Raw genomic sequence first — 21,335 nt, 5'->3', positions numbered from 1 at the left:
CCACTTTTGTGATCACTTATTATGTATCAGATACTATGCTAGGTTTACGATCTCATTTAATCCTTAAGACGACCCTACGAAGTTGGTACTATTATTACCTCCAGGTTAGGAAATTTAGGCTTAAATAAGCTATTGAGTTTTCCTGAGTATTCTGGGAATAAATTCCTATCAGTTAAATGCCTAATAAAGTGCTAAATTAATAAATTAACAAAGTCCTTTTTAGACCAGCTGGGCTTAAACTCTACACGCGCCACGTTCCTATTCTCTGCCACCAGGTGACGTCACAACCAACCCCAGCACTACATTCTCTGCCAAGAGCCACTGCCGATATCTCGCGAGAGCCATGGCTTCTTCCAATCTATTTTGGGCATGCGTGCGGCGTAGGGCGCTTTGGCTTAGAGTGGTTTGATGACTTTCTGTCAGTCTTCCTAGAGTAGAGCTTTAACAACAAAGCGCTTATTTGCTTTTAGTCACTCGAGTTCTCGCGAGACTTGCTACTCTTCTCCCCCAACCCCAAACCCCGCCTTGCGCCTGCGCAGAGCTCTTCAAAAGCAGAAGGTTGCGCTTGGAGGAAGTGACGGCTTTGGGTACCGTGGCCGCAGCGCCGTTACTACTTCTCAGAAGCTCCACTCGGCCGGTTGCCGAGACACCCCGCCGCTAAGATGCCTCGAATTATGATCAAGGGGGGCGTGTGGAGGAATACTGAGGTAAGTTCCCTTTTCCCGCCGTCCGCTGCCCTCCGCCCCTCCGGCTGCTGGTGCGCAGGCGCGCGGAGGTCGGGGAGGCGGAGAGGTTGCTTGCGGGGTCTGCGTGGGGGTCGGTGCGGGGCCGACCCTCGGGGCCTTTATCTTGTGCCCGGTCCTACGTTATCTGAGCACCTGAAGGACGGGGACTGTGATTTAACCACTTGATTATCTACCGGGCACTCGTTAGGCCCTCAGTGAACATTTGTTGAATTGAGGACGCGCCCTCTGCCCTGGTGGAACTCACTGTGGTGGGAGAGCTAGGATAACCGCTAGAGTCGGTCTTTGGGGCACCCCCGTTCCTCGGCCCAGGCATCGTGCCTCTCTCTGATATTCAAAAATGAAGAAGTGCTGTGGCGACAACTTTGTTTTTTTCTTGACTTCCTCGCAGACGGGAAGCAGTTTGAGTGCCAGGTTCAAAGTGCCCGTTTATGCCCGCATCCCTGCGGTCATCTGTGATCAAGGCATAACTTGTCCGCTCTCCCGTCAGATCCCAAGGCCTGTGTCTTCCTGTCACTCCGCTTCAGCTTGGATAGAAGCCAGATAGGCCTTCAGTAGTCTCTTTGCTTCCAGAAATGTAGTGGATCGTGCCACTGGTGAGCCAGAGAACAGTAGAGAATGAGTAAAACAGAAACGAGGTTTTAGTGGAGTTGGTGTTCATAGTGCACTGAATTTGTCAGTTTCCCGAGAACACCATATTTTTTCATGCTCTGTGTCTTTTTACATCTTATGCCTTCTTGGAATATCCTCCTACTGCTTGGCATCTTTTCTGACCTTCCTTCAAAAACCAGTCCAGAAACTCTTCTGGAATTTTTGCCTGTTCATCCTGTAAAAAGTAGTTGCACCCCCAGTGGTCCCATGACAACTCTTTCATCCACTTGTTATAGTTTGCTTTGTCTTTTTGCAAGCATCACATCCTTCTATGTGATGCTGGGAGGGTTTCTTAACCTCTGAGAGCCTCAGTTTTCTAATGGGGATGATAATAATACCTACCTGTCTTGGGGACTAGGTGAGTCACTACATTTGGAACATTTAGAACAGGGTCTGTCACATAGTAATCTTGCAGTAAGTGCTAGTTGCTATTTCTTTTCCTCAGTAGACAGCACTGCAAGAGGGCAGGACCAGATCTTGGTATCTTTAGAAACTAGGACAGTACCAAACAAAATTTGCTTGGGAAATTTTTCTGAGTGGATCTAGTAGGATAGATAATTGTTGTATATACTTCCTTGAAGATGTGATTAAGTATAGCAGTACTGCAACAAAGTTACACATAAAGTCAGTGAGAACCTTGCCTCAACTTGCACAGAGGGAACCAGGCTGTTTAAGTTGGAGAAGAGACGACTTCTGTGGGAGAGACATGTACAAAAATCAAGTAACAGCAGGATTCCTATGATGTGGCCCAAGCCCCGCAGTCTTTGAGTCTGTGATGATACGGTGTGGAGTGGTGTGGAGTGGCTCATGTATGAGGCATGTAGCTCTAGTTCAATGTGGAAAAAAGCCTAAAAGTAAGATGCCCCAAGAGCATTCATCTATGTCTCTAATATCCCTGGTGTCTGTGATTTAGCTTGCCGGGCTCTCTTGGGATTGGTGAATTCCATATTGCAGTGGGTGCCCTGGTGAAATAGTGTCTAGAGACTGGGGGAGTCTGGAGACAGAGTTGACTGGTGACTTCGGGGGAAATACTTAATTCTTAGGTTAGACCTGAGATGTGGATTCTTGGGTCAGAGTTGGGGTTATGGGACTGAAGAGAAAATGCTATTCGTAAGCTGGAGGCAGGAAGCCTGGGTTAGAGATTGGATTCACCTGAGTCTTGACTTGCTTCTTGAGGGCTGGATGTGTCCTATTTGATTCTCTTTCCCTAAGTACACAAGACCTGGTACAAGGTTGATGTTCAGGGAATGTTTTTTCAATGAATGAATAAATGAATAAGCCATATTCCTTTGAAGAGAATAACAGCCACACACTGTACCCATTCCCAGTTACTGGACGGGATAGGGAAGGGGTTGTGTGTAAGGGAGGGTAGGATGTCCTTCTAAGGGAGTTCTTTTTTTAAAAATTAATTAATTTTATTAATTTAGTTTGGCTGCGTTGGGTCTTCGTTGCCGCGCGTGGGCTTTCTCTAGCTGCGGCGAGCGGGGGCTACTCTTCATGGCATTGCACAGGCTTCTCTTCGTTGCATTGAGCGGACTTCTCATTGCGGTGGCTTCTCTTGTTGCGGAACACGGGCTCTAGGCGCACGGCCTTCAGTAGTTGCGGCACATGGGCTCAGTATTTGTGGCTCGCAGGCTCAGTAGTTGTGGTGCACGGGCTTAGTTGCTCCATGGCATGTGGGATCTTCCCAGACCAGGGCTCGAACCCGTGTACCCTGCATTGGCAGGTGAATTCCTAACCACTGCACCACTGGGGAAGTCCCTCTAAGGGAGTTCTTAATTTCTTGCATTTCACTGATTCTGGCTTGCTTTTTTTAAATTATTGTAATGAAGTTTTGTACTTTCTTTTTAAATCTAGGATATATGTGTGTGTTGATATCTCTCTTTCTCCATAGCACAACTCTGTTAGAGTTAATTTTAATTTTGTCTTTTCTCACTTGGAGTTTTGTGATTGAATACACTGTTTTTCTTCAACAATTTTTAGGATGAAATTTTGAAGGCAGCGGTAATGAAATATGGGAAAAACCAGTGGTCTAGGATTGCCTCACTGCTGCATAGAAAATCAGCAAAGCAGTGCAAAGCCAGATGGTATGTACCAGTTAATGAGTGGAAAACACAAAATGACCTTAATTATGATGAGGAAAATGTCATTTCTTTGAACCTTACCAAAGAAAGCAGGCATTGTGATATAACAAAATATGGAGTGGGAGATGGGAATTTAGATTTAAGAATTAGCTGTCATTTGCTTCCTATGTGATCTTAGGCAAGCCATTTTCTAGCCCCTCTTTCCTACCACTACCTTCTCCCAACTGGGGATAATACTTGGCCCTAACTGATGGAGATGTGAGGCTCAAATGAGTTAATGTTGTTTGAGAGTGCTTTGTGAAGCATGAAGTATAACTACTTTTAGGTACAGATGGACCCTAGCTTACAAATGGATTGTATTCCAAAAGTTTATAAGTGGATTGTTTTAGAACTTACTTTCCCAAAGAAATAAATGATAAATAATGGTTAATTTTCTAAGCTAGCTTACAGTAGTTGAGTTTCCTCATGAATCGTTGAAACATTGTATATTTGCTTCCCCAGAATATAATATAACCCAACATTACATCTGTGGTGCCCCCTTTTAAGTCACAGGGTAGTGGACATAGTAAGTTCTTCACATGTATTTTTGGCATGAGTGATCTGGCCCCAGCCCTGACCCATGTGGTACTAGGATCATATTTTGGATTGTATAAGAGTGACCTAATTTCCTGGGCACCTGGGTAGGGGAAAGGATCAGAATGTAGAGATTGGCCCACAAAGAGGAAGATGGTCCTCAGCCTGCATAAGTGGCTCTGATTTCTGGTTCTGTTAGTGGAGCTAAGCTCCTACCGCTTTGTTTGGTAAGGTTTATATATGGTTTGCAGGCCTCTCCTCCAGCTAAGTAGACTGGATGGAAAAGGTGGGTCAGGTGGAGCATGGGGAAAGACAGAGATGACATAGTAGTTTTACTTAAATTAAAAAACTCACCAAACAAATACAGTTTTGAAAAGCATTTAGTGAGTGTAAGTCAAATGCTTAAAGAAGTAAGCCAAGATGTTGTAAGAATGAAATCAAAGCACCAGAAAGTACTATGAAAACTAGGAACACTATGAAAATATGAGGTGGTTTTGTCTTATTTATAAATGCAAAACCTCTAATAAAGTGTAAGATGAATGGAAACAATTGGTAGTTGAGAAGGAAGGCATATGATCATGTTTCAGTGATGTTACCTTTCTTAAGCATTACTAACCTTGCATAATTAAAATACAGTAGAATTTAGTGAGAGGGTATTTGGAATGGGGTAAGTTTAACCAAATAGGGAATATTCTGTTGTAAAGAAACCCCCAGCTTTTGTGATTGAAGGATGAGAGTTAGCTTGCATTTTTCAGATATTAGAAGCCAGTATGTCTAATACGTAAGGAGGATATTATTCATGCTGGGTGACTGATTAAGGTATAAAATGATGTCTTTTTAATAGGTATGAGTGGCTGGATCCCAGCATTAAGAAAACAGAATGGTCCAGAGAAGAAGAGGAAAAACTCTTGCACTTGGCCAAGTTGATGCCAACTCAGTGGAGGACCATTGCTCCAATCATTGGAAGAACAGCTGCCCAGTGTTTGGAACACTATGAATTTCTTCTGTAAGTGAATCTCCAAAAGCAGTATTAAAATGTGTGTATATCTTCTGAATGAGGCTGAATACACTTTTAGCATTTTGTGTCCTTAAACATTAGTTACAGATCTGAATAAAGCCAGATGAGCTAAAGCTATTGGATTGTATATTCCAAGTCTCGTGTGGTTGATCAAGATTATGTCTCCTTTTACATACTTTTTAAAGAAATAATTAAAAAGTATTATACAGGGACTTCCCTGGTGGTCCAGTGGTTAAAACTCCACGCTCCCAGTGTAGGGGGCCTGGGTTTGATCCCTCGTCAGGGAACTAGATCCCGCATGTTGCAATTGAGAGCCCACATGCTGCAACTGAAAGATCCCGCATGCTGCAACGAAGATCCTGCGTGCCCCAACTAAGACCCAGCGCAGTCAAATAAATAAATAAATACTAAAAAAAAAGTTATACAAATCATACATGTTCATCATAGAAAATCTGGGGAAAAAATAGTGAAAAAGCAAATAAAAATCACCCATAGTCATACTGCTGAGAGTTAACCATTGGAACATCTTGATTCTGCTCTAAAAGCTTTTTTGTGTGGCTCTGCTGCATTTGTGATTTGGGGAGCTGCTTGGATCCTGTTTCATGGTGAATGGAAACACTGAAATTAGAGAGAAATTTAAAATCATCTCTTTTCAGGTGAAGCAATAGTAGAAATGCTTTATTTTTGTTAATGCCCATCCGTTGGTTTTTTCAAAGAAAAGGGTGCCAGCACTAGGGAACCTGGTATTTCTAAGACTAAACGGGTGATAGTGTGACTGATTACTCTGGGCTCATTCCTAGGGATAAAGCTGCCCAGAGAGACAATGAAGAGGAAACAACAGATGATCCACGAAAACTTAAACCTGGAGAAATAGATCCAAATCCAGAAACAAAACCAGCACGGCCTGATCCGATTGATATGGATGAGGGTAAGTGTATTTTTGTGAGGACTTTATTTCTTTGGTAACCATAGACTTCTCAGGCCTTCTTTTAACTCTCTTAGTTCTTTTCTAAACTCCTCTGACTTTTTCAAATTGCGGTTCTGTCTGTAGTTGTTACTCTAAGTATCTTTCCAAGTGTGTCCAACCTTCTATCATAGAGTAATTGCTCTTTTTGTATAATGTCCCTTTACCTTTTGATGTTTCAATTCATTTAGTAAGTTAAGCAGTGTGATGTGACTGGACATTTCCTGATGGCTAGAGGTAAGCTCTTTAGGATTCTGTGTTCTCATTTCTATTCCGAGGAGAGGCGACAAGTCAGGATTTGGGGATCCAGTGCTCCTACTAACTACTTTTTTGACTTCAGACAGGAATTTTGATCTTCTTGAAAGGGCAACACTACAATACCATGAGGGAGACTTATGATGCCTTTTTGAGACATTGAATCAGGAATCAGAGGAACTAGATTTTAATCTAGTTTAGTGCCATGTCTGCCACTTATTAGCTATTTGACTTTAGGTGAGTCATATAATCTCTCTGAACTTTGGTTCTCTTTCCTGTCAGATGGAGAGTAATAATATCTATCTTACTTCACAGGGTTGTCGTGAAGCATTCAGTGAATATTTGTTGAGTTTTTAATTTAAAAGTTTGAAGGTAGTTGTTCCCAAAGGCAGACTGTGGCTAGGCTGGCTGCATCACTGTCACATGGCAAACTTTAAAAAATAAAGGTACCAGGGCTTCCCCAGGAGGTCTGCGTCAGTAAATTGGGGGTGGGGGGGGAATGGAGGGTAATCCTGGAATCTGAGGGTTTTTTTGTTTTTTAAAGTTCCCTTGTGATTTCATTGGACACCCTTGTGTAGGAATTGCTCTAAGGTATCAGTAATGAAATTTGTTCTACTCTGGGGAGCTATGGAAAATATACTGGAGGAGAGAAATAGTTCTGAGGAAAAAAATGAAGGAAAAATGGTAATGAAGATTGTCAGTCCCCTTATAATTAAACAGTAGTTTTTACAATATTTCACAATTTGTGCTGTGCCAGATAGTTGATGATAATGAAGGATATGATAATTATAGCCACTGTTTAATGAGTATTTGCTAGATGCTTTACCTATTTCTTTTTCCTTAGTTCTTCTCAACATCCCTGTGAAGTAGGAATTGTTATTCCCATTTTATAAGTGGTGAAACGTTATTATCCAGAGTCACATAACTGTCCAGTGGTGGGCATGATTTTTAACTTAGGTTTCTCTGACTTAAAAACCCAAGCTGTTTCCTTTATGCTGCACCATGTAATGATTATATTGATGGGTTTTCTCATCTTAAGCACTAGGGTATGTCTCTCACCTTGCTTCTGTTGGAGAAGTTAGTTTTTGTTCTCTTTATTTTTGCAGATGAATTGGAGATGCTTTCTGAAGCTAGAGCCCGCCTGGCTAATACTCAGGGAAAGAAAGCCAAGAGGAAAGCGAGGGAGAAACAGTTGGAAGAAGCAAGGTATGGTTGTTTTCCATCTATAGTTGAACAAATTAGTCTGTGCATCCTTAGGCCCAGTAAAACTGTGATTTATCAACCCTGTTGGGTGAATGATAACTAGAGTTGTCTAATTCCAACATGGCAGAAGTAATGCCCGGGTATAGACATACATGTATGTCTTGGTGTGTTGGATTTGTTCTGTTAGCATGGGGAAGCTTCATTTGTTGTAGCCATCTTGGCGTCAGATGGCTGGAGGACACACGGGGCTCTGGGACTGTGGTGTGACTGCCAATTAGTTACTCTCCTTGATTAGCGTTGGGCAGGCAACGGCTGTGAAACAGGAGACTCAGCTGAACATGGAGGGAGTTAATGAGCCTTGAACCACATTTTAGGCTGTCATAGAAATTTGTATTTAAAAAGTGAGTGGAATTGAGTATTGCCCTCTGCTCAAGGTTTTCTCTACTTTCCCCTCCCTTTTGGTTAGATCCATGGTTGACATCATTTCTAATGGCCTAGAAACCAAGATGAAGTGGTTAAAGGGAAAACTTGAACTTTATAAGAGCTTATTAGCTTTTGGAATTCAGGCATTGGAATAGCCTCCCCAGCCTCCACAGCTACCTTTTTTGGTCCCTAAGCTGGGAAGTATTGATACTTCCTGACCTAATAACTAGCATTGTGTTGGTGGTTTCCCCAGTAATGGCTGTGAAGTGCCAGATCCTGGGATGGAGGATTCTTTTATGCCAGAGGATGCTTTTTGGCATAGCTGGACAACCACTAGCCCAGAATAGTTGCTTGTGATGGGAGTATGACTGGCCTGGGACAGTAAACAAGCTAAGAGGAGGTTCTAAATTTTCTGCTGGGTCTTAGTCACCTTTCTGTTCCGTATACTATTTAGGGTTAAGTAATGTGAGTAAGGTAAAAAAATTCATTTTTCCATTTTTGTCCATGGTTGTTTGGGGACCAAATTGTTTGAGCCTTTTAACCATGTGGATTGGCCCAGGGATATGACAGGTATATATATGAAAATCTCCAAGTATGGTTGGTATTGCTTGCTTTAACAAATACATTTTTCCAGATTTAAATTTACCCTACACTTTCTTGTAGATTTTCTTTTAGAACATCTTTATAACTTGTGCATATATCTTGTAGTTAACTAGATTGGTGTGTATGGAGAATGTACTGCAGGACTATTTACTTTAAATGTTAAATTACAGATCTGTTTTATAACTTAAAGCTTTTTATTGATTATAAAAGTAATAACACTTTTCCTACAAAATACTAGTATTGTACTATTTTCTTTTTGGGGCATGGTTGATACAATGCTATATAGCTTGGTTATATTCACTTAGTATTATATTGTAAAGGTTTTCTAATGTCGTTTGAAGTCTTTGTTTTATTTAAAGAATAAAATTACTTATGAAATGTGTCCCTTCAAACCTTTCTCTTCTCAGTATAGACATACATTTATGTGTACTACACATACAGTAACATTTGTGTAAAATTAGATCATACTGTATAGACTGTTTCGATGAGAAGTTAATCTTACTGGGGTTCCCTTGTAAGTGATAAATCGTTTTTCTCTCTCTGTTTACAAGATTTTCTCCTTGTCTTTGGCTTTCAGCATTTTTAATATAATGTTTCTGTTTGTGCATTTCTTAATGTTTGTCTTACTTGCAGTTCCTTGAGCTTCCTGGATGTGTAGGTTAATGATTTTCAATAAATTTGCGAAATTTTCAGCCAATGTTTTGTTCTCCTTTTTCTAATGTTTTATTCTCCTTTTTCTCTTTCCTTTTGATATTCCTACTGTGCATATGTTGTGCACTTAATGGTGTTCCACCTTTTTGTGAGGCTCTGTTCGTATTTCTTCATTCTTTTTTTTTTTTTTTCCCCTTTCCTTTGGATTGCATAATCTCTATCCATCTGTCTTCATCTTGGCTAATTCTTTACTTCGAATCTGTTCTAGTGAAGTTTTCGTTTCAGCTTTCCCGTTGCGGAGCACAGGCTCCGGAGGCGCAGGCTCAGCGGCCACGGCTTACCGGCCCAGCTGCTCCGCGGCATGTGGGATCCTCCCGGACCGGGGCACGAACCCGTGTCCCCTGCATCGGCAGGCGGACTCTCAACCACTGCGCCACCAGGGAAGCCCCATTTGGTTCTTTTTAATTATTTCTTTTTGTTAATTTTCTCTATTTGATGAACATTTTCATCCTACCTTCCTTCTTTAATCGTGCTTACCTTTTGTTCTTTGAACATACTTGTAATGTCTCCTTTGACAAGTCTGTCAAAGCTGACATCTGGTTGCTCTCACAGGCAGTTTCTGTTGCCTGCTTATTTTCTGGTGTGGGTCATGCTTTCCTGTTTCTTTGCATGTCTCACCTTTTTTTGTTAAGAACTGGACACTTTGGATGATATATTGTAGCAGTTCTTGGTACTGTGTTGCTCCCATCCACTCCTTGTTACTGTTGCTTGCTTACTTACTCCTTTAGTGACTAGCTGGATTATTTTAGTGAAGTCTGTTCTCCCCATTCCTCACCCAGAAATGTGAAGCTTCTGATGTTGCTCCTCATGGGGACACAGTCTTGGGTGTGCCCACAGTCGCCTTGGGATGAGGTGGTTTTGACAGGACTTTCTTTGACATCTTCTTCCCTGGCTACACCCAGCGGTTAAACTCTACTAATTGCCAGTTTATTGCTGTATTGTTTTCAACGATGGCTTGAGGCATAAATTGCTCCACAGAGTGTTCCAATCAAACTTTGGCTCCTTTGAAGGGATAATTTCTGAGGTCAGTGTTTGGCAGTTGTTCTCATCCCAGGAGGGCTTCTCCCACTTTTTGAAAGAGATTCTCTCTGGCAAACTAGTGGGCCTGCAGTTTAGCTGCATCTCCAAAGAATCTGTCGGTTTCTTCACAGTTGCCTTTCACCGAGACTTCCACTGTTTTTGAGAGTGCCCTGAGGCCTGAACGTCTCCATTTCCTTTTGCAAATGAAGTCAGTTTCTTTGGGGAGAGTTTGGAATTCTCTGTTCTATCCAGGGGCACTGATGTACTTCTCGTTGAGTGACACACCCACTTTAGGAGCTGAGTGTTCAGTGTTGGGGGTGGGGGTAGGCAGCAGCCCCAGGTCCCCTAACCCTGACCCTAACCCTGACCCTAACCCTGACCCTCATCCCACAGGCCCAGGTTGGGCTCCAGTATTCTCAGTAGCACTGTGCCCAAGGTAGAGACCCTGGGCAGAAGAAGGAAGCCCCTCCTCAGTCACTCTTGTCTGAACTTAGCCTCTGCAGTGGCTTCCTGGAGGCAGGATGAGAAATGCTGCTGTCCTGCCCCTACTGGAATGAAAGCCAGGGAGCTGGAGGGCAGAGAGAGCCCTGTGTTCTTGGCTGCACCAAGTGTGGAGTGGAGTTTCTGTCTCCCTGAGCTGGGACGGGGGAAGAGAAGAGGGAGTGGGTCTTGATTTGAATACTGCAGGCTCTCACTTTTCTTATCGAATTTTTGTAGATTTTCTTGAATAAACGTTTCTTCATTTGCTGTATCTCCTTTATTTAGGATCCCTTCCAGAGACTTAACTTTTTTTTTTAAATAATTTTTGTCAGTTTTGCTGGGGAGTGGGTTTGTGAAATTGCTCCTATATACTGTTTTATAATTTGATTTTTCCCCTCTTTAATATTCTGAATAGCTTTTCTAATCATTGAATCATTAACGTTATAGCATCTTGGGAAAGTACAAAGGAAAAAGTAAAAAATGAAATTCCAGCCTCCTATGATTATCACTGTTACTGTTCGGGTGAACATCCTTCACATCTCCCCATGCACGTATTCACTGATAGATATGCATATAATTTTACATGTTGCTCCATAACATGTAAACTTTGTAACATTGTTTTAAACAGCAGTGTGTCTTGAGCATCTATCCATGTCAGAGTAGATTTACAGATTTCTTTCTATTTATCTATCTATCTATAGATTTCTTTCTATTTATCTATCTATATCTATTTATTTATTTATTATTTTTGGCTGCTTTGGGTCTTTGTTGCTGCACGTGGGCTTTCTCTAGTTGCGGCGAGCGGGGGCTACTCTTCGTTGCGGTGCGCGGGCTTCTCATTGCAGTGGCTTTTCTTGTTGCAGAGCACGGACTCTAGGCGTGCGGGCTTCAGTAGTTGTGGTACGTGGGCTCAGTAGTTGTGGCTCGTGGGCTCTAGAGCACAGGCTCAGTAGTTGTGGTACATGGGCTTAGTTGCTCCGCGGCATGTGGGATCTTCCCAGGCCAGGGCTCGAACCCGTGTCCCCTGCATTGGCAGGCGGATTCTTAACCACTGTGCCACAAGGTAAGGCCCTACAGATTTCTTAAAGGTTATTTAGATGGCCATATAATATCTTATCTTATAGCTGTGTTATAAATTATTTTAACTGATTTGTTATTGTTGGATGTTTAGGTTGTGTCTGTTTATCTGCTTTTCTGAACAGTGCTTGGTAACCAGTCTTGTAGCTAAGGCCTTGTACATGTCCCTATTTATTTCCTTAGGCTAAGACTGAAGAGTGAAATTGCTGGGTTAAAAATGTAAAAAAGTTAGGGGTATTAATGTGTATTTCCAAATTCTCTTTGGGGAAAGCTATACCACTGTACTTTCTCATTACCATTGTGAGAGACTGTCCACTGTTTGCACCCTTGCCATTAAAACAAAGCAAAAATTGAAGGCTGTTGATTGATATGTAGAAATGGTACTTGATTTAATTTGTGATTCTTTAATTATTAAAGTACACTCTGTCATTTTAGCTATTTGCATTTTTTTCCCTTAGTGAACTGTTTATTTCCTTTTTTTCTTCCTTTCCCTTGGGTACATTTTTTAAAAACTTGATTATATTCTTTATATCTAACCATTCCTAATACTAAGTGCAAAATTTTTTCCTATTATTTGCCTTTTAATATTGTTTTATGATTAAAAAATGGTGCTACAGGGATATAAATTTTAAAATTCAAAGCTGTTGATTGTTTTTTTCACCCTTTATTTAATTTATATTAAGTGAGTATATTCCCATCCAGAGATTGGATACATATTTACTTATAGTTCCTTCTGGCTTTTCTCTTTGCTCTAGTGTATGTGTGTACCTTTAAATCAAAACTGGAATTGATTTTGGTGAACGGTGTGAGGTGAGGATTTAAATAAATATTTCTTCCCCAAGTGACCGGGTAGTTTTCTTAACTCTGATGGATGATCCATCCTTTCCCAGTGGTGTATGATTTTGAAGGTGATTTGTGTTCTCTTTCTTCAGGCGTCTTGCTGCCCTCCAAAAGAGAAGAGAACTTCGAGCAGCTGGCATAGAAATTCAGAAGAAAAGAAAAAAGAAGAGAGGAGTTGATTATAACGCTGAAATCCCATTTGAAAAAAAGCCTGCTCTTGGTTTCTATGATACTTCTGAGGAAAACTACCAGGCTCTTGATGCCGATTTCAGAAAGTTAAGACAACAGGATCTTGATGGGGAGCTGAGATCGTAAGTTGCCTTTCTGTTTTTATAAATGGAAAAGTATAGTAGTAATTTTATGGAGGGCCAAGTATTATCCTGGTCAGAGCCAGATATTTCTCAGTTAGCACAATGTGGTTTACATAATGCTTTTACTTATTTAATGGATTCAGCTTTCTGAGAAAACCAGTGACCCTGGCTGTAATGCTTTTAGCACAGAACACTGTTCGAAGCTCTCGAAATGTCAGCGCTTGGCTCTTAGTGAACTGTCTACTCAGAATCACAGTCTTAACATTTACGAAATGTACCTTTGGGAAGAGGTTAGTTATTTTACTAATGGCCTGAAGGAGGCTGTCAAAATCCGATCTGCTGCTTCTTAGTTTTTTTTCTAGTGAAAATTTTATCTTGTTTTTCTGGGTTTTTTTTGCCTGTGCCATGAGACTTTGTGGAATCTTAGTTCCCTGACTAGAGATCACACCTGGGCCCCGGCGGTGAAAGTGGTGAGTTCTAACCACCGGACTGCCAGGGAATTCCCTCTTGTTTTTCATAAAATGAAATTAAAAGGAAAAACATTACCAATGCATTTTTAAGTCTTTTCACTTAATGGCGATTAGTAGGTATATTTTTAAAATGTCTTAGAATACAGAGGATTTTGTTTATTTCTAGGGATTTTTAGAGTTTTTAAATTGTTATATCTGAATGTTGTGGGGAGAACCTTTTAGGATTGTCAGAGATTTTTAGTACTCCCCCAATGGCTTTCCATTTCTGTTGACATGAATTGTTAGTAAACAACAGATGTCAGTCACTGTGAAACAGGATTTTCTTGGATGTACTCCATTGTATTTATTTTTCAAATTAGGACCTTGCTTTAGGTAGCCTCTACAAATAAAGAGATTGAAGAAAAAATAGTCATTTGGAAGGAGTAGACTAGATGGAAGAAGAGGATGACATGCAGAGGGGGAGAAGGCATTCCTGGTCCTTTAAAAGATGGCCTTGAGCCTGGCTTTAGACCTTAACAACTTTTTGGTGTCATTTGTCAGGACTTAGATATCCTTTAAAAAAATTAATGAATTAAAAAAAATCATAGCAAACAATTGAAGAATAGTTTTAAAGGAAAACTTTTAAAACTCACGTTTTAATTCTGTTCCCTTCATTTAATTGTTTCCGTTTTTGTATACTTCATCATTTTCCTATGTGCACACACATATTTTTACATGAACATAGTCACAATATAGGAGTAGTTTTATGTTTTTCTTTTCATGTTATATGTAACATTTTGCTTATCATAGTCTTTATAGCTACATAGGTGTTTATTTTATTTATTTATTTTTTGTGGTTCGCGGGCCTCTCACTGTTGTGGCCTCTCCCATTGCGGAGCACAGGCTCCGGACGCACAGGCTCAGCGGCCATGGCTCACGGGCCCAGCCGCTCTGTGGCATGTGGGATCCCCCTGGACCGGGGCACGAACCCGTGTCCCCTGCGTCGGCAGGCGGACTCCCAACCACTGCGCCACCAGGGAAGCCCTATAGTTACATAGTTTTAATATTTAGTGCTTAAATTACTTAGTATATCTTATTTTCTTAGTAATTCTATTGATATTCTAAGTCTGCATTCCTCTTGAGTATAGTGGGTAGGTAATGGTGTAGGGAACAACTTAATGTATATTGTTTTGTCTTTTTTGTCATAATTTTATTAGGAATGGGATTATTTCGTTCAGAGCATATGACTATTTATATGGCGTTTAATGTTGCTGCCTATATGTAACTTTAAAAAATCTGTTCTCCACCTTGATCCATGACAGTGAAAAAGAAGGACGAGATAGAAAAAAAGACAAGCAGCATTTGAAAAGGAAAAAAGAATCTGATTTACCGTCAGCAATTCTTCAAACTAGTGGTGTTTCTGAATTCACTAAAAAGAGAAGCAAACTAGTACTACCTGCCCCTCAGGTAATCTGATAAAAGCAGGTTTTTCATTGTATGAACTCATATGCTTACCATTTATCCAGCTAATGTTTGCAGGCCTATGTGCCAGGCTTTTGCTGGGTGCTTGGTACCTTTAAGAAATATCAGGCCTTGAACTGCTCATATGATGGTTTAGTAAGTAATTGTCAGCTCTTAGCAATTTTTCAGTAGGCTAGGGCTCCAGACCTCTTTTTCGTAGCTGATAAAGGTGGTATTTGGCCTTGTGGACTTCAGGCCACTTTCTTTTAGGGAATGTTTTGTTGTGTCACACCTCCTTCTCTTTTTGAGACAGTAGCTGTGAAAATCAACATGGGAGTTGTGGAGAAGAGAAAATTCATTCAGCTCATCATAGGCTCTGTTCCTTTGAATTATAGTTGGTCAGAAACATGGGGATTTTGAATAAGCTCTTGTTTTGTTTTGACGAGTACAGCTTTGTAGAATTGGACAGTTAAATGGAGCAGAGGGATGGATTTAGGAGGCTTGAACAGCTTCTTTCTGCAGATGAGTGCCCTGGCTGCATCAGTACAAAATCCTTGGGCATAAACATAAAATAATTTTGTTAGATGCTGTTATTCATAGTAGTTATAGTTCTTAAACTGAGATTTTGCCTGTAATTTAGTTTTAGTTCTTAGGGTATTTAGTTTGGTAAAATTACAAGGATAACACCTTTTGATTTTCTTAGGGATCTGGTGGCTTTGTGGACTCTGTGTGATATTTTAATTGGTTTTTAGTGCCCACCCTCCCCCTAATTGATAAATGGCTTTGTATAAACACTATTATTTTATGTTCTTGATTTATAAATATTTTGGTTTGAAAGAATTTCAGTATGGAAATACTGAAAAGGAATTTCCGTATTTGCAGCTTGATTCTATGTCACATATGGAATTCTGCCTCCCTCCCCCCCATTAAATAGGGAAGACTTTTAAAAACTTTATTATGGAAATTTTCAAACCCACAAAAAGTAAAGAGAGTGCTACAACGAGCCCCTGTGTACTCATCACACAGCTTCAGCAATTCATCTTCTGGAATGTGGAAGTTTTAAGCTGTGTTATTCTTGGTTAAAATATTGCTACTGTGATAACTGTGTCTTTAGATTTCAGATGCAGAACTCCAGGAAGTTGTAAAAGTAGGCCAAGCAAGTGAAATTGCACGTCAAACTGCTGAGGAATCTGGCATAACAAACTCGGCTTCCAGTACTCTCTTGTCTGAGTACAATGTCACCAACAACAGCATCGCTTTGAGAACACCACGAACACCAGCTTCCCAGGACAGAATTCTGCAGGTAGGCTGCCATATGGTAGAGTGAGCCTTTCACTTTGTTTATTATCCTTAAAAGTATTATAAAGGATTTGTGTGTTTTAGGGTTTTGTGTGTTTTAGGGTAAGCAGTTTGAAACAGTCCTGAATGCATAGCTGCTAGAGATTTCTGTAGTAGGGAAGCTAAATCCTGTCAATAAAGCATAGCATTTAAAAATTTCACATTGCCTAGCAGTCCTGGAAAAAAAATCAAACACGTGTAGTCAGTAATTTTTAAAACTTCCTTGTGATTCTGTACTTAGCTTGGCATAGACTGCCTTCAGTACTATTTCCCTCTCTCTCCGTAGCACATAGGGTGTACAGCTGTGTGTGTTCTATTTTTTTTTTTTTTTTTTTTTTTTTGCGGTACGCGGGCCTCTCACTACTGTGGCCTCTCCCGTTGCGGAGCACAGGCTCTGGACGTGCAGGCTCAGTGGCCATGGCTCACGGGCCTAGCCGCTCCGCGGCATGTGGGATCTTCCCGGACTAGGGCACGAACCCGTGTCCCCTGCATCAGCAGGCGGACCTCAACCACTGCGCCACCAGGGAAGCCCTGTGTGTTCTTTAGGGTGTCTGCATGCCAGAGAATAGACAAACCTAACGGAATACTACTGAGTCTTTTAGCATTCTTACATCTCAATTTTCTGATAGTCAAATATAATTTGACTACTGATTCAGGAGTCAAGTAGTCCTGCAAGACTTTGTAAGAAAAACAGTGCCCCTCATTGCTTGCTCTCTAGAGGTACCAGTGATAGCTCTTTGTTTTTACCACCTTACTACTAAGACACTTGTTACATTTTGGTTTTTCTTCAGTTTTAGGCATTTTTCCACCAAGGATTTGAACATCTGGCTTTCTCACACCTTCTGCCTCTACTGTGCATACACATGCTTTCCATTTTCCCATCTTCCATTATAGTTAATCATAATTTTGGCCAGCTCCATATTTATGGTTTACCTTATGACTACGTAAGCTGCATTCATTCACTATGTAAACTGTGGGTCAAACTGCACTTGACCCACAAAATGCCTTATAATTACTCTACTGTACAGTATTGTGTTTTTCTTTGAATTAATACTTGTTTTATTTAGTCGCTAAATTTTCTGATTACTTAGCACAAATTCAGTTCTGGACTTTATACTAACTGTAAATCTCCTGTAATCTGGTCACATTTTAGGTATTCTTACCTTTTTCAACACTTGAAGTCGTTCCCAGAACTTCTGAATTTTCTAGTCTGGACTGATTACTCTTTAGATCTTGTTACAGCTTGTTCTCTTGCTTTCCCTTCACTGTCACCCTAGAAAGTCCCTTGTGTCTCCTCTTTCTTGGCTCCCATGTCTCTGGCTTTTTTGGTTGACTCCCTTGTTGGTGAAGTGTATCTGTCAGTGGCTTTCTGAGGAAGGTTTCATGGGAGATGGAATTTTTAAGACCTTGAATATCTGTAAATAACTGTCCTACCCTCTTATCTGATTGATAGTACAACAGGGTATAGAATTCCAGATTGAAAGAGTTTTTGTTCACAGTTTTGAAGGCAGTGCTCCAGTGTCTTCTGGCTTTCATTGTTGCTATTGATACGTCCTGTGCCATTCAGGTTGTTAATAGGAAACCTGGTTTTTTCTTTCTCTGGAAGCTTATATGATCTTCTCTTTTTCACATGCGTGTTTCTTGATGTGGGTCTATTTTTAACCACTGTGCTAGGTACTTGGTGGGTCTTTTAATTCTATAGACTCATGGCCTTCAATTCTGGGAAGTTATTTTGAAAATTAAAAAATTTCGTCCCTTTCATTAATTTATTTTGCTACTTATTACTCTCTGGTTTTCTGTCTTAATTGACTTTGATTTGATTGCTAGGAGATTTTCTGAATTTTATCTTTTTTTAAAATTTCTACTGTCATATTTTTAATTTCTAAGAGCGCTTTTTTAAATGTGTTCAATTTTTAAATGTCTCATTTAATTAATATCTTTTTATTCCTCTGAGGCTATTAATGATGGTTTTCTTTTGTTTTTACAAGTTTTCTTTTTCCTGCACAGTCTTTTTTTTTTTTTTTGCGGTATGCGGGCCTCTCACTATCACAGCCTCTCTTGTGGAGCACAGGCTCCAGACGTGCAGGCTCAGCAGCTGTGGCTCACGGGCCCAGTTGCTCCGCGGCATGTGGGATCCTCGCAGACCAGGGCTCGATCCCGTGTCCCCTGCACTGGCAGGCAGACTCTCAACCACTGCACCACCAGGGAAGCCCTTCAAATATCTTTCGATCTTGTTCTTTGCCTATATCTAGGGAATAAGGGTAGGGCAATTAAAAGCTGACTAGACACTCCTTGGGTGTGGGTAGGACCCCTTGACTCCAGACTTTCCTGTGGGCTGAACTGGCTGGGATGTTTTATTGGGGAGATTTCTTTTTAAATTGTTTTTCTTTTAAAATGTATTTATTTATTTATTGAAGTATAGCTGACTTACAATATTGAATAGGTTTCAGGTGTACAACATAGTGATTTGATATTTTTATAGTTATACTCCATATAAAGTTTCTGTAAAATATTGGCTCTATTCCCTGTGTTATACATTACATCCCTATAACTTATTTATTAGGGAATTCTTATTTATTTATTTATTTATTTGTTGCATTGGTCTTCGTTGCTGCGTGCGGGCTTTCTCTAGTTGCAGCAAGTGGGGGGCTACTCTTCATGGTGGTGCACGGGCTTCTCATTGCGGTGGCTTCTCTTGTTGTGGAGCATGGGCTCTAGGTGCGCGGGCTTCAGTAGTTGTGGCACATGGGCTCAGTAGTTGTGGCTCGCGGGCTCTAGGGCGCAGGCTCAGTAGTTGTGGCGCATGGGCTTAGTTGCTCTGCGGCATGTGGGATCTTCCCGGGCCAGGGCTCGAACCCGTATCCCCTGCATTGGCAGGCAGATTCTTAACCACTGCACTACCAGGGAAGCCCTATTCCAGAACGTCTGGCATGCTAATGTTAGGTCGACAGAAGGAATGGAAGTATTGAACTCTGCCACAGCTCAGTATTCATTTTCTCTCTTGGTTTTCATTGAGAAAAATGTATAAGAATTCTGCCTGTTTCAAGATTTGTGTAGTAGGACAAGAAGAGAGGAATTTGCTCTCCTGTCTAAACTGTTAAAACATGCTTCTTTACCTTCTTGTTAATCAGGAAGCCCAAAACCTCATGGCTCTGACCAACGTGGACACCCCATTAAAAGGTGGACTTAACACCCCTTTGCACGAGAGCGACTTCTCAGGTGTGACTCCACAGCGGCAGGTTGTACAGACTCCAAACACAGTTCTTTCTACCCCATTCAGGTATTGTAAATAAATAACTGTTTTCTGTTTTAGAAAAACTTGAATCTGAGGACTTGGACAACATGTTTGCTTTAGAAATGCTGGCAGAGAATGGAAATAAGTGTTTAACTTGCTTTTTAATTTCTCCTCATAGTAGCAAATAACATTATAGTATCCAGGAAATAGTCAAATACCAAATGGAGCTTCTTTTTTTTTTTCAGGGTTTCTGGTGCTATCACCTCGTTTCTCAATACTTTTAATCTGATTTAAAAGAGCAGATCAATCCATTGTTAATGATGATTTGGTGAATTTTATAAAAATTCTAAAAGCCTTTTTATGTATGTATTACTGTTGCTTTTCCCCCAACATTTTATTATGAAAATTTCTAACATTCAGAGAGGTTGAAAGAATGGTAAAGCAAGCATCCATATACTCACCACCCAGTTCTCCAGTTAATATTTTACAGTGTTTGCTTTAATCACATATCCGTCCATCAATCTATCTTATTTTTAATAATTTCCAAGTTGCAGGTATTAGTCCATTTCACCGTAAACGCTTCCTAGTTGTGTATGTCATTAACTAGAGTTCAGAATTCAGTATTTGTTTATACTTCTTTTGTTTTAAGCTACTGTTTTTAAAGAAGAATTTTTAAGATACAAACATTATAGAAGCAATTTGTATTAAAATGGAATTTGAGCTTTTAAGGTTAGAAATATTTAGGGTTTACTTTTAATTTTCAAATATGTCCTCCTACTGGTTGTTAAGTATATGAAGACTGTTATAGTTGCACATGACAGCAGGATCAAGAAACATTGGCCCCTAAAACCTTATATAATATTTAATTGCAAGGCTTGCAAGAGAACCTAATCCCTCTTTTCCCCGTGGGTGTCTCATTTCTCAACTAGATTGTAAGCTCATTGAGGGCAGGGACCATGTGTTATATGGTAACACCTCACCTCACCTCTGGGAACAACTCTCTGGCAGCACCACCTGTCTGGAACACAGCCAAGATACAGGAAGTAATCAACCAAAAAAATAAAAAAGGCTTTGAACATTTAAACTATAAGGTGCAAAGTCTATGGCTTTTATTCCTAAGAGAGTTTCTTAGACCTAACTCAGAGCTATTCATATTTAGATGTGATTCTAAAAGCCTGGTGTTTGGTTTCCAAACTGTAGAGGGAGGAAGTACTTCAGGTATGCACATCTATGATGATGATGATGATGTGATAGCCAACAGCTACAGGCAGGGAGGAGACAAATGATAAGTTGAAGATACTGAACTCAAAAGGAGTCATTAGGGATCTTGAGTGTGGTGGCCAACCTCTCTGCCCACTGTGTGTTCTCAGCCACCCTGATGTGTCAAGAAAAGGTTGTGGGACTTCCCTGGTGGCACAGTGGTTAAGAATCCGCCTGCCAGTGCAGGGGACATGGATTCGATCCCTGGTCCAGGAAGATCCCACAAGCCGCAGAGCAACTAAGCCCGTGCGCCACAACTACTGAGCCAGCGCTCTAGAGCCCACGAGCCACAACTACTGAGCCCACGTGCCAGAACTACTGAAGCCTGCATGCCTAGAGCCCGTGCTCTACAACAGGAGAAGCCACCACAACTAGAGGAAGCTCGCACACAGCAACGAAGACCCAATGCAACCAAAAATAAATAAATAAAAATAAATAAATATATTTAAAAAAAGGTTGAAAAATGTTTGGTGGACCTAGTTATTAATAAGGTAAGAAAATATCAGATGTAATGCCTTTATTTGAAGTCATTAAAATAAATATACTGTGTGTAAATACTGAGTTAGCTGAACCAAAGCTTTATTTTAACCTAGAGGTCTAACTAAAAACCAGGTAGGGAGATGGAATTTCTGGAAT

General features: G+C 40.6%; 1 protein-coding gene across 1 annotated transcript in view; it reads left to right on the top strand.

Moving 5' to 3' along the window:
- Positions 1–556: 556 nt before the first annotated feature.
- The window catches only part of CDC5L (cell division cycle 5 like), a 46,966-nt gene continuing 26,187 nt past the window's right edge, over positions 557–21,335 (top strand). The window contains exons 1-9 of the mRNA XM_060021729.1: positions 557–707; positions 3,378–3,481; positions 4,896–5,057; positions 5,870–5,997; positions 7,395–7,494; positions 12,738–12,956; positions 14,728–14,872; positions 15,981–16,169; positions 19,336–19,484. Coding sequence (XP_059877712.1) covers positions 663–707; positions 3,378–3,481; positions 4,896–5,057; positions 5,870–5,997; positions 7,395–7,494; positions 12,738–12,956; positions 14,728–14,872; positions 15,981–16,169; positions 19,336–19,484 — 1,241 coding nt within the window. The 5' untranslated portion in view covers positions 557–662. The remainder of the gene's footprint in view (positions 708–3,377; positions 3,482–4,895; positions 5,058–5,869; positions 5,998–7,394; positions 7,495–12,737; positions 12,957–14,727; positions 14,873–15,980; positions 16,170–19,335; positions 19,485–21,335) is intronic.

The sequence above is a fragment of the Delphinus delphis genome, chromosome 10 (genome assembly GCF_949987515.2).
Source record: "Delphinus delphis chromosome 10, mDelDel1.2, whole genome shotgun sequence".
Classification (NCBI taxonomy): Eukaryota; Metazoa; Chordata; class Mammalia; order Artiodactyla; family Delphinidae; genus Delphinus; species Delphinus delphis.
This window is presented reverse-complemented; position numbering and strand designations above follow the sequence as displayed.